General features: G+C 35.2%; 1 protein-coding gene across 1 annotated transcript; it reads left to right on the top strand.

Moving 5' to 3' along the window:
* Positions 1–13,105: 13,105 nt before the first annotated feature.
* LOC130939968 (L10-interacting MYB domain-containing protein-like) lies at positions 13,106–13,658 on the top strand. The gene is made up of 2 exons (XM_057868028.1): positions 13,106–13,348; positions 13,431–13,658. The coding sequence occupies exons 1-2, from the start codon at positions 13,106–13,108 to the stop codon at positions 13,656–13,658; spliced, it is 471 nt and encodes a 156-aa protein (XP_057724011.1).
* The last annotated feature ends 535 nt before the right edge of the window (positions 13,659–14,193 follow it).

Below are 14,193 nucleotides of genomic sequence, written 5' to 3'. Positions count from 1 at the left end.
AGTGTAGAGCACCAGCGACGATAGCGACTTAGAGCATTGGCGTCCCTGGCTCAAAGTTCTCCCTTTCACTAGCTCAGCGTCCCTCACACCAGTAGCATCTCAGAGCACCGATGTCACTGGCAAAGGAATCTCCTTTTCATTCCTGGCGCTATCTCCCCCACATCTGCGAAGGCGCTCATCTCTCCTCTCTCAGGTCTACGCTTGTCTCTTCTCTTCAACGAGAGGTTCTCTAGTAGCAATGGCGGTGTGAAGCCTCAACAGCGGCGAGCCTACCGCACCTTCTCTAGCCCCCTACTATTTTCTTATCTATTTCAATTCTTAATTTTTAGGTCATAAATATATTTCAAAGTTTGAGTGTGATTTTGATTTTGAAAGTTTATTATTTGTTTTATTTTTTTATTTTGTTGATCTATTATGATATGTTGCTGACTTGTTGCTAGATCTGTTGTTAACTTGCTTCTTTTTTCTCATTTTCTAATCTATTTGATCTGAATTCTGATTATTAATTTATTTAATTAATGAAATGAGAAACTTTGAATATGCTGCGAATCGGCTTCATGGTTTGTGATTTGGAGGGATTTTTTTGTCATAATTTTGGGTTTGAGTTTAAAAAAAAAAAGAAGGAAGGATGGCTTGCCAACCTGCCAGTCCACCCTTTGGCGTGGCAGAATAGTAAGTTTAGCCCATATCACTTTGGTGGGGCGGGCTGGCCCGTCCCATTTCGTGGTAGATTTTGGCGGGACGGGACAGACTGGCCCGCTTTTTCACCCCTATAGAGAGATGGGGTATAAGGGGTATAAAGTTTCCTAGAATTTCTACTATTTAGTTTTTTTTTTTGTTTTGGGGCCTTTGGCTCCGGTACCATCAAAATATATATATAATCGAACTAACTTACGAGTTAATGAACTGAGCTTATCCAAGCTCAAGTTCAACTCATTTAATTTATGAGCTCAATTTTAGGTTCAAGTTTAGCTCACTAGCTCACGAATTCAGCTTATCGAGTTATTAATGAGTCAAGCTTGAACAGACTCATGAGTTAACTTTACTTACTTCCAGCCTTAAATATAGGATTGATAGTTTACAGATTATGATTATGTATTTATGATTTGTTGCTTTTAAAGATTTAGATGTTTGTTTGGTGGGATTTATATATACATCCCAAACAACAAAACTATACTAAAAGAGTTTTCAAGTTTTAATTCAAATATCCAATTTTTCAATTATAATAAAAGAACCCAAGAAGAATTAGTGTAAAACCCGGTTAATTAACGGCTAATTAACCCATAAATGAGAATTTATTCTAGAAAGCCTAAAATGTGATTTTTATGGCTAAATGTGATAGAGAAGACTGAGACGAGAATTTTGGTACCAATTTTATAGAATTCGGACCAAGATTGGACCGAACGGGTCAAACCGGGCCAATTGGACCCAAAGTGGGCCCTTGGCCCAACATAACTTAACCAAAACCCTAGTTTTCAGCACTCTCTCTCCTCATTTGTTACACACACAAGCTGAAATTAGAAAGAAAGGGAGGAAGAACACTCTCTCAAGTTCTCTCCCTTGGTTGATCTTCAAATCACCATAACTTTTGATCTAGAGCTCCGATTGCCGTCCCGTTTGCGGCCACGCGTTCACCGCGGAGAGCTCTACAAAACCCATACAATCAATCTTGAGGTAAGCCACGTGTTGCTGTTCGAAATCTCAGCCCTTATTTTCGAGTTTCATGGGTGAAATGTTGAGATTTTGGGTTCTTTGATGTTATAGGACCAAACTCTCTTGAAGGAGAAGGTTAATCTTGTCTCCTTGGACCTTGGGTGTGGTAAGATTCTCAACCCTAGTGTGATTTGTGGTTTTATGATGTTTGGGTATTGAGATGTTGTGTATGGGTATGATGATTGTGGCTTAGGTTGTGTACATGTGAATATTGGAGCTTGATTGGTGACTTTGAAAAGCTTGAAAAAGGTTTGGTGGTGAAAAATCTGCTCTTGGAGGTGTTGAGGCCTTGTGAGCTTGAGGATAAGTGGTTTAGAAGTGCTCCGGTGGAGTTTGGGAAAATCGGCTAAGGTATGGTTTCGGTTTCCCGTATCTAATATGTAATGTGGTAGGAAATACTTAGGCTAGAGGCCCTAAGATAGGCATTGAATGGTTGATGTTGTTAAATGATTGAGATATATGATGTGGTCATATATGTGATGATGAGTATTGATGCCTTAATGGTATGATGTATGAGAAATATGCATGTTGTGATATATGCTTGATGATTGGTTATGGTTGAATTGTGGATTGAACCATGTTGATGGTGAGTATGATGTTGATTGTGTACAATAATGATTTACCAGAATTGGTATTGTTGAGAATTGGCATGAGGAATAGTATATGATATGTCAATGTGTTTGAGTTTGAGCCACTTGGGTGAAGTGGGATAAAATGATGAGATAGTGATTTTGGTAAATTGTGGTAATGTGTCAATGTGTGAGTTGAGGAGGCTTGATGTTGAATTTGATACATTTGATTGATTTCAAAGAAAAGGGATGAAATTGGCATGTTTTGATTGATTTTGAAAAGAGTTGAAAATGGTTGTTTTGAAAATGGCATATTGTGGTTTTGTATGAAAATGTGGGTTTTGGGCATACTTTGACGGGACATAATTTGGACTACGAATCTCCGTTTTGTATCAAATCTGTTTAAAAATGAAATTGGATCCGGGATGTCCATGCCGTTCGAAGAACGGTTGAAAAACGATTTAAAATGAGGAAGTTATGTCCGTTGGAAGATTGGGGTAAAAATCTGTGAATTCTGCAGCTTTTAACTTAGAAAATTTTTAGCAGAATAACCCCTTGCGCGTGGGCGCACCTAGCGCGCACGCGCCGATCTTCCAAGAAGTGCCATCCACGCGTGCGCGTGATGTGCGCGGGTGCGCCGATTGTGCTGCACCCAATGCCCAGCCATTTTCCAGAGAGTTATGCCAGAACTGTGCCGGTGTTGTGCCTAGGGCACGAGAACACCCGCGCGTACGCGTGGTTGACGCGTGCGCGTCGATGGGCAAGTTTGGAATCCACGCGTTAGCGTGCATGACACTTACGCGTCGATGAGTTTTTGAGGCCATCCACGCGTGCGCGTGGAGTGCGCGTACGCGTGGCCCTGTTTTCATTCCAAAGTTGATTTTTGAGTTTTAAAAGCCAAATCTCATACTTCTAAGCCTCCGATCTCACCATTTATGTCTTAAATCATTATGACATGCCTAGCTATTAGAAAGGGGCTAGTGAATGAGGTAACTTGCGAGTGAAGCAAGGAAAAAAATGAATGATCAATGAGGATCAAGATGATTATGTGAGATGCGGAGGATGGTGGTGGAAGTGCTTGTTATGCCATGGGCCGAAAGGCTGTAATTGTTAATGAAATGGCTGGTTATGGATTTAACCGTGAGCCGGAATAGCTGTGTATGCTATGAATATTGGCTGGTTATGGATTTAATCGTGAGCCGGAATAGCTGTGTATGCTATGAATATTGGCTGGTTCTGGACTGAACCGTGAGCCGGATGGCTGATATGGATGTTGATCCATGGATGAGGATTCATGCATGTTATGCTGAATTATTGATAATTGTGATTTTGCACTTCCACTATCTGAGATACGAGTTTCCCTGGGTAGTAGCAGTGGCTAGCCACCATGTGCTCCAGGTTGAGATTTGATACTCTGGTGACCCTATGTCGTAAGTATGGCCGGGCACTGTGAAAGACCCGGATGAGCTCGCCCCCGAAATATTCACCAGTGAGGGTGATGGATATGGATCATGTTTATGATCAAGTTTATAACGAGTATAACTCGAGTTGGGGATGCGCGACAGAGGGACAGTCCAATGGTTAGCGACCAGGACTTGTCGGGTTGGCTCTATAACCGACAAGATGATATCATCAGCCACTAGGGACAGGCATTCATCATATGCATACTATGTGAATTGTTTGAGAGTGCCTATTTGACTGCATATTACTTGCTAATTGTCTAAATGTCTTAACTGCTCCTATTGGTATATTCCTTGTCTGATATAACTGTGTTTGTTACATTATACTCCTGCTGGTGGTTGGGAGGTGAGAAGGAATTGGAAAGGAAAGTATTAGTTAGACTGAAGAATCTTTAGTCTGATGCCCTTATATGGTTTAGCTTGTTTATAAGCTTTGATATTATATGGAGGAAGTTCTAGGATTGCCTTTGGCTTTCCTCTATTATTATGTATTATATATGTGGAAGCTGTTACCATGCTGGGGACCTCTGGTTCTCACCCATGCGGATTTTGTGGTTTTCAGATGCAGGACGTGAGGTTTCCCGCTGAGGCATGCTGGAGACTTCTAGATTTGCGAAGATCCTTTGTTCTCGGGGCTATGTTTTGGTTTATATGTTTTGTTTAGATACTTTTATTTCCATTAAATAATACAAACTGTGATGACTCCTCTTATGGGAGATTTTGGAGAATAGGTTTTATGTATTTGTGTCCCTTTGGGTTTCCTTTGGGGTTTTCCTTATTTTATCATATGTATATATTGTTATGCTCGGACCGGTTATCTTCGCAGCCGGATCTTGAGTCCTGATATTCCTGTTTTTGACACTCCTTTGTATATATATAATCTCGTGTTGGTTTATCCTTGTTCGTTACGTTATCGATCGGAGTGATGCGCTTTTAAGTTGCGGTTTTTGTTCACCCCCTTTTTCTACAAAGGCTCCTAGTTATAATCAATCATTCATACTACTATACGTACTAAATTTTTATTTTAGAGGTCGTAATACCTTGCCATCTCTGAATTATGACTTAAGCATAAGACTCTGTATGGTAGGGTGTTACAATTAGTTTACCTTTCGATCCATTAATTCGAATGAAGAATGAATAACTCAATCATGAAATAGATTAATGTAAGACCTTAAAATAAAATGAACATAAATTAATTATCCATAGAAAACATAAACAGAGCTCCTAACCCTTTGATAGAGAATTAGTTATCCATGAAAAAGTAAGAAAAATAAGAAAAAGAGAAGTAGTCTGAGGACTTGATGCCCTTCTCTATGAGCTATGCTCACTTATTTATAGCCTAAATTCTAGAATTCAAATTCAAAACTTAAATTAATCTTATCCGTCGGAGAGGAAGATAAGATAACTACCCTAATCTTATCTTTTGGAAAAAAAGATAAGCTATAGACTTCCATTTTAAATTCAAAATGAAAACTCAATCAAATTTAAAATGACCAAATCTCTTATGCTTATAGAAAGAATAAAAAACTAATCTTCTAGATCTTTAAGTCTTCTAAGAGCCCGTTCGGGAAGGAGCAAAAGCTACTTTATTTTTATTTACTTTTGGATTATGAAAAGTTATATTACGCGTGTTTGGCACCATTTTTTAGAAACGCTTTTAACTTCCCGAGAAGTTAATTGAGAGCTTTTGAAGAAATCGAAAAATATGACTTTCCTTCTCAGAAGTTATTTTATCACTCCCATTCACAAAGGATATCAATATTGTGCTACTTTCATTCTTGGCTCTGTGAAAAAATATTTCCTGTTTCTGCTGGAAATATTGGTCCTCCACCGCTATTTTCACGTAATAGTCCATCTGCTAGAAGTACTGACCTTCTACGATTTTCATGCAATATTTTATCTGTTGAAAGGACTGGGCTTCTACCACCATTTCACACAATATTCCATCTGAGCCACTTGCTACATATGTCCCTTCCAGGTATTTTTTTATTATTAAATTTATATTTAACATTGTGTGTGGTATGAAATCTCAATTTCAATTCTATTTTTTTCACATGTGATTTTGTTTTTATATAATTTGCTATTTTTTCAATAGAATCATTTTTTGTTTTGCAATATCTCTCTATTCTTTTACGTATCTCTTAATGTACGAAATATTTGTTTGATTTTTTTATCTTCTTCCTCAACAAGTTCATAAAAGCGGCAAGTCCGGAAGAAAATTTAAAGTTGATTGGAATGAACGAAATACTATTATATTCATGAAAATATGTAAAGAAGATATGGTAGCTGGAAATAGACCTGGAACACATTTTAACAAAGTTGGTTGGGAAATTTTGAAAACAAAGTTCTTGAAACAGAGTGGTTTAAGTTATGAGTATAAACAATTTTAAAATGAGTGGAAAGCTGTAAAAAAAACAGTGGGGACTATGGGCTAAACTAAAAGGAAAGGAGATCGGTATTGGTTGGGATCCTACTAAGAAGACCATACAAGCAAGTGATGATTGGTGGAAGGCTAAGATTCAGGTATGTTACATTTTTCAGAATATCAATTCTACTGAGAGAGATTTTTAATTAGTATTTTATCATCTTATAGAAAAATCTTGATGTGGCAAAATTTAGAAAGAAAGGTCCACAACTTCTTGATGAAATGGAGTTTCTTTTTGAAGATGTTGTAGCTACTGGTATAGGTGTATGGGCACCCTTTCAAGATATAAATGATAGTTATAATGATAGAGATCACGAGGAAGATAATGATGATGAGGAAGAAAGTTTAAAGAATGAGTTAAATGATGAATCAACACCTTCTAGTGAAATGAGACAAAAGAGAAGAAAGGTTGGGAGGGGCAAAAAAAGATTAGGAGCCTCTCAACTTTCAACTCAACTAGAACGTATAATTAATGTGTTTGAAGAAGAAAAGGCCAACGAAATAGCTCATAGAAATAATGTAACAAGTATATCAACTTGTTTAACTACTTTCAAATAATTATATAAGCTAGAAGTGGGGAGTGATATATTCTTTATAGCTACAAGACTAATTGCAAAAAGGACAAATAGAAAGATTTTTCTGAGGCTTGAAGACTCTGCCTTACAACTTGATTGGTTAAAGACTCATAGTTTAGCAGATGTATCTGGTTCTTAAAATTTTTTGGCTAGATTGTCTCTCTTAAATATGTTTATGTGATGTTCAAAAAATATTTTCATAATTATGTTTTTTTATTGCTTCCTATGGTTGTTTGTTATTTTATATTTAAGATGTGAACTAGTGTTTATTTAAAAATTGTGCTTTTCTTACAGGTGTGGTTAGTGTTTATTATTTGATATTAATTTAAAATATTTGTATGACAGGATATCTAATAGCTCAACTGAAAGTTTATCAACTGAAAGTTTGATATCAAGTACAATTATGTCAGATGAAGAATTTGAAAACAAACAAAAAGTCACAGCCAAACGTAAGAAGAAGACGGTGACTTTAATAACAATCGCGACTTGTGTTGATTATTTTCTAATGTATGTTTTCAAAAATCGACGAAGAACTTCAAGGTTGACAGGAAATAGTTAGGTAAATTAACTTTTAAATGGACATCCTATTCGTTGCTACCAACAATTTAGGATGAAAAAGCATGTATTCCTTCATCGCTGGATGCTTTACAAAATACTTACAATCTGAGGACAATAAAAGGTATTGGAATTTATGAACAAGTAGGTATATTTTAATATATCATTGGACAACCAGGTTCAATACGTAATGCAGAAGAGAGATTCAAACATTTAGGAGAAACCATTTCTAGATAATTTCATTATGTATTGGATATTGTTTGCAAGCTTGCTCAACATATTATTCAATCGACTGATCCAAAATTCATAAATACTCCAGTAAAAATTAGAAATGATAAAAGATATTATCCATATTTTAAAAATTGCATTGGTGCAATAGATGGAACTCATATACCTATTGTTGTTTCTACCGATAAGAAAATTTCATACATTGGTAGAAAGGGGATCACAACTACAAATGTGATAGCAATATGTGATTTTAATATATATTTCACATTTGTATGGGCAGGTTGGGAGGGATCTGCACATGATACTAAAATTTTCAATCAAGCCGTGCGTAAATCAAGTCTTCATTTTCCTCTTCCTCCTGAAGGTTCGCACATTTGAGACTACTATTATGTATATTAGATTAAACTCTTTATTTTTATTAATTGATTTTGTGGTGCACTAAATTTTGCTAGACAAATACTACTTGGTAGATCCTGACTATCCGTGTCTTATGGGTTTCGTAGGTCCTTATAAAGGTCACAGATACCATCTTCTGCACTTTAGATTGGATCCAAGAGCAAGAGAAAGAAATGAAGTGTTCAACTACTATCATTCTAGTCTTAGATGTACAATTGAACGCTTATTTGGATATTACAAAGCAAGATGAAAAATCTTATGTGCCATGCCATCGTTTTCCTTGGAAACACAAGTTAGAATCATTGGCGCTTGTATGGCTTTACACAATTTTATTCGACGAAATGACACAAGTGATAAACAGTTTAAAGAATTCCATAAAAATTTTGATCTTATGGGTGAAGGTGAAGAAGAAGAATCAGTTTCTAATGATATTACGTGAGAAGAACCAAATGCTGAAAGCACTAGAAAAATTAAACTAATAAGAGAGCAAATAAAGAATCAATTACCTAAAAGGTTTAGGAATTTTTACCTAATATTTTGTTGGGAGTTGTTTTTGAGAAATAATAATTAAATATAGTAAAAAAATATTCAATGACAATGCAAATTATAGATGGAAAATTAAATTTTAAATATTATTTTATTACAATTGTATTTTATTCCTGTATAAAGCCTCTGCATGGAAGACATTTGAAAAGTCAGAGTGATAAAGAGTTGCACCCATGAAAAATGGGAGAAAATGTTTCTATGCTGTGAAGAGGGGCCGTCGGCCAGGTATCTACACTAACTAGGATAACGGGAAGCGTCAAGTGTATGGGTTTAATGACAACGAATACAAAGATTTCTGTTACAACAGTGATGCGAAGGCTTGGCTAGGTCAGATCTAGGAAGATTCGAATAATGAAGAACAGAAGCCACGCAGTCCAGATTTGGGGCCAAATGGTTTGGCTGTTCCACATCAGAGTCTAAAAATGGGTAAGGTGTTGTCACTCAGGACAGCAATGAGTGAGCTGTAACCGAACACAATGCGAAAGGTGTTGGCTTTATATCTGTTGATGATTTTTGTTTGTTGTTATTAAAACTAATAAAATAATTTATTTATTAATAATTTAAATTACCTCAGCTGAGTATTGAATATGATAATCACTTTGTAGACAAAGTAAATCTATACATGGATGTCATATGGGTTTAATGGTGGGCCTCCTGTTAAAACGGCCCTTATAAATAGAAAAGTCTACCTCGTATCGTTTCATCAAAGCATGAGAGTCATTGCATCTCATATTTCCACCCTAGAGCAATACTGAAAACTCACGATGCAATGCCAATGGACCACCACCCACAAGGTGTAGAAAATGTGATGGAAAAGTTGAAGGCAAAAACTGTTGAAGCTGCTAATGTCAATGCCTCTATAGCCGAGTATAATACCTGATTATTTTCACATTCCACTTATCTTGCTTCATTTGAGATGGTTCAAATGAAAGTAACAGTTTCATTTTGTTTTGTCTTATTCGATTGCAGCGAGGTTGCAAAAGAGATTGATAGGGGTGAACGTAACATCATGGAGGACCACGTGCTCAGCGTGCTAAGTAAGATTCAGGAGGTAAGTCTGAAAGTGTTTATGTAACACTAAAAAATATAGGAAAAGTGTGTGTGTTCTTTTTTTAAAAGAGAATGTTAACCTTTTTTTATTTTTCGACACAATATATTCTCAAGGATAACGAGACCACTAAGGCAATCTTGAAAAGCTAGTGTGAGCAGATAAGGATGATGGCTAAGATGATGGCAGATCATGGGAGGACGATTCAGGATCTTATCAAAGTAGTTACCACATCTACTGAAACAACAGCCTTGGCAACTAAACCAATGCCAACTAATGTAACTGTGGCCAAGGGTGAGACCTCAAAGCCAAAAAGAGAAAAGAAGGGTCCCAAGGGGTCGAGAACACGTAAATGCAACCGAGACATAATGTTGTCGAAGAGAAAGGTAAAAACCACTTTGTCACGTTAAAGGTAGAGCTAGAAAATGCTTTCCGTAGAGGGTTCAACATCCCCGACCTTAAAGGTATTCCAACAACCACTTTGTCACGTTAAAGGCAGAGGTAGAAAAAGCCTTTTGTAGAGGGTTCAACATCCTCAGCCTTAAAGGTATTCCAATAACCTTCTGTGTGAATGTTTTATTGTGGATTACGAAGGTGTGAAAGTTTTTTGACGAGTTCTTATCCTATTTCTTCTTTTTCCTGGCAAGCACAAGCTTACATTTGATGAGCATGAGACCTTCTCTCAAGTTGGCACCAACATCAGACATATTGAACATGGGTTGCCATTCATGTACCACACCCATGATCCTAGTCATGTAGTTAAAAGATGCCTCAAGTGACCTTTGTAACTCATTCAAAACTTGCAATGCAACAATTGACTTTCTACATAGATTTTTTTGTGAGTTGACTTTTTCAAAATATTTTTGGTTGACTAGTGCTTGGACCTCATCTTCCGACCACCAGAAGGGATGAATTTCAGAAGCTTGGAGTTCGCTGTTGCGATGTACATCTTTGCCATAGGCCTCAATGAAAGGTAAGAGATCGACCCCTTTGCTTTTGTATTTCTGTACTGATGTTTGTCTCGTTTAGGGTTAACGGTTTTATACTTTTTTGTCAAGCCTTTTTCAGTGATATTCTTGTTAGCAACGACCATTTAAGGGGGGATCGGCAAGCCTTTGGACCTTATGTCTTAGAGTTGAGGTTTATGATTATGTATGATATATATGTGTTTTTTTATTTCCTATCATTGTGTATATTTAGTTTATGGTGGAAGATGCATTTATAGAAGATAAGTTTCGTAACGTGTGATTCCATGTTAGGTGATAAATCTGGTTGCCCAAATACTTACTCATGAAAATAAATCTCAGAGGTGGTTTCTATCCACAACCTTCGCGGTACCCATTTTTAGTATCTAAAGTATGATATTTCTAACATGTTTGAACATGTTGGCTCTCAACTCAACTAATTTTTTCTTTCCACTATCACAACAAATTGCTCTCAGTCCTGTGAACCACAACATCGATATATTTAAATTCATTTAAACTCGATTCATGGGATTCACTGATGAGTTGATGTGGGTATGTCTATCAACCGTTGTCATTCATACCATATGCCTACCAATAATATGGATAGGGATACCATTGCTATTACTTGGCTTCATTCACTCTTCTTTCTTGATTGGCAGATATTAATGAGCAAAAATTGAAGATCATGGATACAAGCAAGTACACCAAATTGCATAAGTAATATCACAGTGAGTGGATCTTGTTCCCACAAGAATTAAAGGATTGAACAATCAAAGGATAGATTAAATACCTAATTAGATTAATAAAACCTGATTGATGATCGAAAAGGGTAAGAGAGTATCTTACTGGGAGCCTTGAGACTCTTGAATGCTAAATGCTTGGATGCCACGGATAGGGAGCTTGAATGATGAATCGAGAGAAGATACTGATGACAAGAGTCAAGGGCTTTAGAGATGCTTACGCTCTTAGGAAAACAATCTTGTTTATTCATTTTGAAGTTTGCAAAGATCTTTCTTGACAAAACATTTAGTAACTGATTTTCAATTCATTGGCTCCTCAGTTTCTCAAGTATTAATTAGGTGTCAATTAATTAATTAACATATTAAGTACAGAAACTGATTTTAAATTCAAATAAGATTTAAAAGTAGTATTTAGGTCGAATTATATGTCACGTATTCAAGCTAGTCTTGTCTAGTTAAATCTTAAAATAAAACATAATTTTTGAAAGTTGTTCTAATCTGAATTATGTTATTTATTCAAAATTAGAGTGATTGAAAATCATGTATGTGTCACACACTAATTGAACAACTATTCCTAGCCAAATTCAAATAGCCATGTGAAAGAGTTTTCAAGCTTTAATTCAAATATCCAATTTTCCAATTATAATAAAAGAACCCAAGAAGAATTAGCTTACCTTTCAATCCATTAATCCGAATGAAGAATGAATAACTCAATCATGAAATAGATCAATGCAAGACCTTAAAATAAAATAAACATAGATTAATTATCCATAGAAAACAGAAACAGAGCTCTTAACACTTTGATAGAGAATTAGTTACCCATGAAGAAGTAAGAAAAATAAGAAGAAGAGAAGTAGTCTGAGGACTTGATGCCCTTCTCTGTGAGCTATGCTCACTTATTTATATCCTAATTTCTAGAATTCAAATTCAAAACTTAAATTAATCTTATCCGTTGGAGAGGAAGATAAGATAACTACCCTAATCATATCTTTCGGAAAAAAAAAAAGAAGATAAGCTACAAACTTCCATTTTAAATTCAAAATGAAAACTCAACAAATCTGAAATGACCAAATCTCTTATGCTTCTAGAAAGAATAAAAAACTAATCTTCTAGATCTTCAAGTCTTCTAAGAGCCCGTTTGGGAAGGAGCAAAAGCTACTCTTTTTTTTTTTTTTACTTTTAGATTATGAAAAGTTATATTACGCGTGTTTGGTACCATTTTTTAGAAATGCTTTTAACTTTCCGAGAAGTTAATTGAGAGCTTTTGAAGAAGTAGAAAAATATGACTTCTTCCTTCTCAGAAGTTATTTTATCACTCCCATTCACAAAAGATTCCAATATTGTGCTACTTTCATTCTTGGCTCTATGAAAAAATATTTTCTGTTTCTGCTGAAAATATTGGCCCTCCACCACCATTTTCACGCAATAGTTCATTTGCTAGAAGTACTGACCTTTCACCATTTTCATGCAATACTTCATCTGTTGAAAGTACTTGGCCTCTACCACCATTTCACACAATGTTCCATCTGAGCCACCTGCTATATATGTCCCTTCCAGTTATTTTTTTTATCATTCTACCACTCTATTTTTATTATTAAATTTATATTTAACATTGTGTGTGGTATAAAATCTTAATTTCAATTCTATATTTTTCACATGTGGTTTTGTTTTTATACAATTTGCTATTTTTTTCTCAATAGAGTCATTTTCTTGTTTTACAATATTTCTCTATTTTTTTATGTATCTCTTTATGTACAAAATATTTTTTTATTTTTTTTATGTTCTTCCACAACAAGTTCATGAAAGTGGCAAGTTCGGAAGAAAATTTAAAACTAATTGGAATGAACGAAATACTATTATATTCATGAAAATATGTAAAGAAGATATGGTAGCTAGAAATAGACCTGGAACACATTTTAACAAAGCTGGTTGGAAAAATTTGAAAACAAAGTTCTTGAAACAGACTGATTTGAGTTATGAGTATAAACAATTTAAAAATAAGTGGGAAGCTATAAAAAGAGAGTGGAGACTATGGGCTAAACTAAAAGGAAAGGAGACCGATCTTGGTTGGGATCCTATTAAGAAGACCATACAAACAAGTGATGATTGGTGGAAGGCTAATATTCAGGTATGTTACATTCTTTTAAACTATTTCAGAAATATCAATTCTATTGAGAGAGATTTTTAATTGCTATTTTATAGTCTCATAGAAAAATCCTGATGTGGCAAAATTTAGAGAGAAAGGTCCAAAACATCTTGATGAAATGGAGTTCCTTTTTGAAGATATTGTAGCTGCTGGTATAGGTGCATGGGCACCCTCTCAAGATAAAAATGATAGTTATAACGATAGAGATAATGAGAAAGATAATGATGATGAGGAAGAAAGTTTAAAAAATGAGTTAAATGATGAATCAACATCTTCTAGTGCAATGAGATAAAAAAGAAGAAAGGTTGGGAAGGGCGATAAAAGATTGGGAACCTCTCAACTTTCAACTCAACTAGAACGTATAATTAATGTGTTTGAAGAAGAAAAGGCCAACGAAATAGCTCATAGAAATAATGTAACAAGTATATCAACTTGTTTAACTACTCTCAAACAATTGTTTGGGCTAGAAGTGGGGAGTGATATATTCTTTATAGCTACAAGACTAATGGCAAAAAAGACAAATAGAAAGATTTTTCTAAGACTTGAAGACTCTGCCTTACAACTTGGTTAATTAAGGACTCATAGTTTAGCAGATGTGTCTGGTTCTTAAAGTTTTTTGGCTAGAATGTCTCTCTTAAATATATTTATGTGATGTTCAAAAAATATTTTCATAATTATGTTTCTTTATTGCTTCCTATGGTTGTTTGTTATTTTATAATTAAGATGTGAACTAGTGTTTATTTAGAAATTCTGATTTTCTTACAGGTGTGGTTAGTGTTTATTATTTTATATTAGTTTAAAATATTTGTATGATAGGATATCTAATA

Source organism: Arachis stenosperma, chromosome 7 (genome assembly GCF_014773155.1).
Source record: "Arachis stenosperma cultivar V10309 chromosome 7, arast.V10309.gnm1.PFL2, whole genome shotgun sequence".
NCBI lineage: Eukaryota > Viridiplantae > Streptophyta > Magnoliopsida > Fabales > Fabaceae > Arachis > Arachis stenosperma.
Note: the sequence above shows the minus strand (reverse complement) of the source record. Positions and strands in the feature narration are given on the sequence as shown.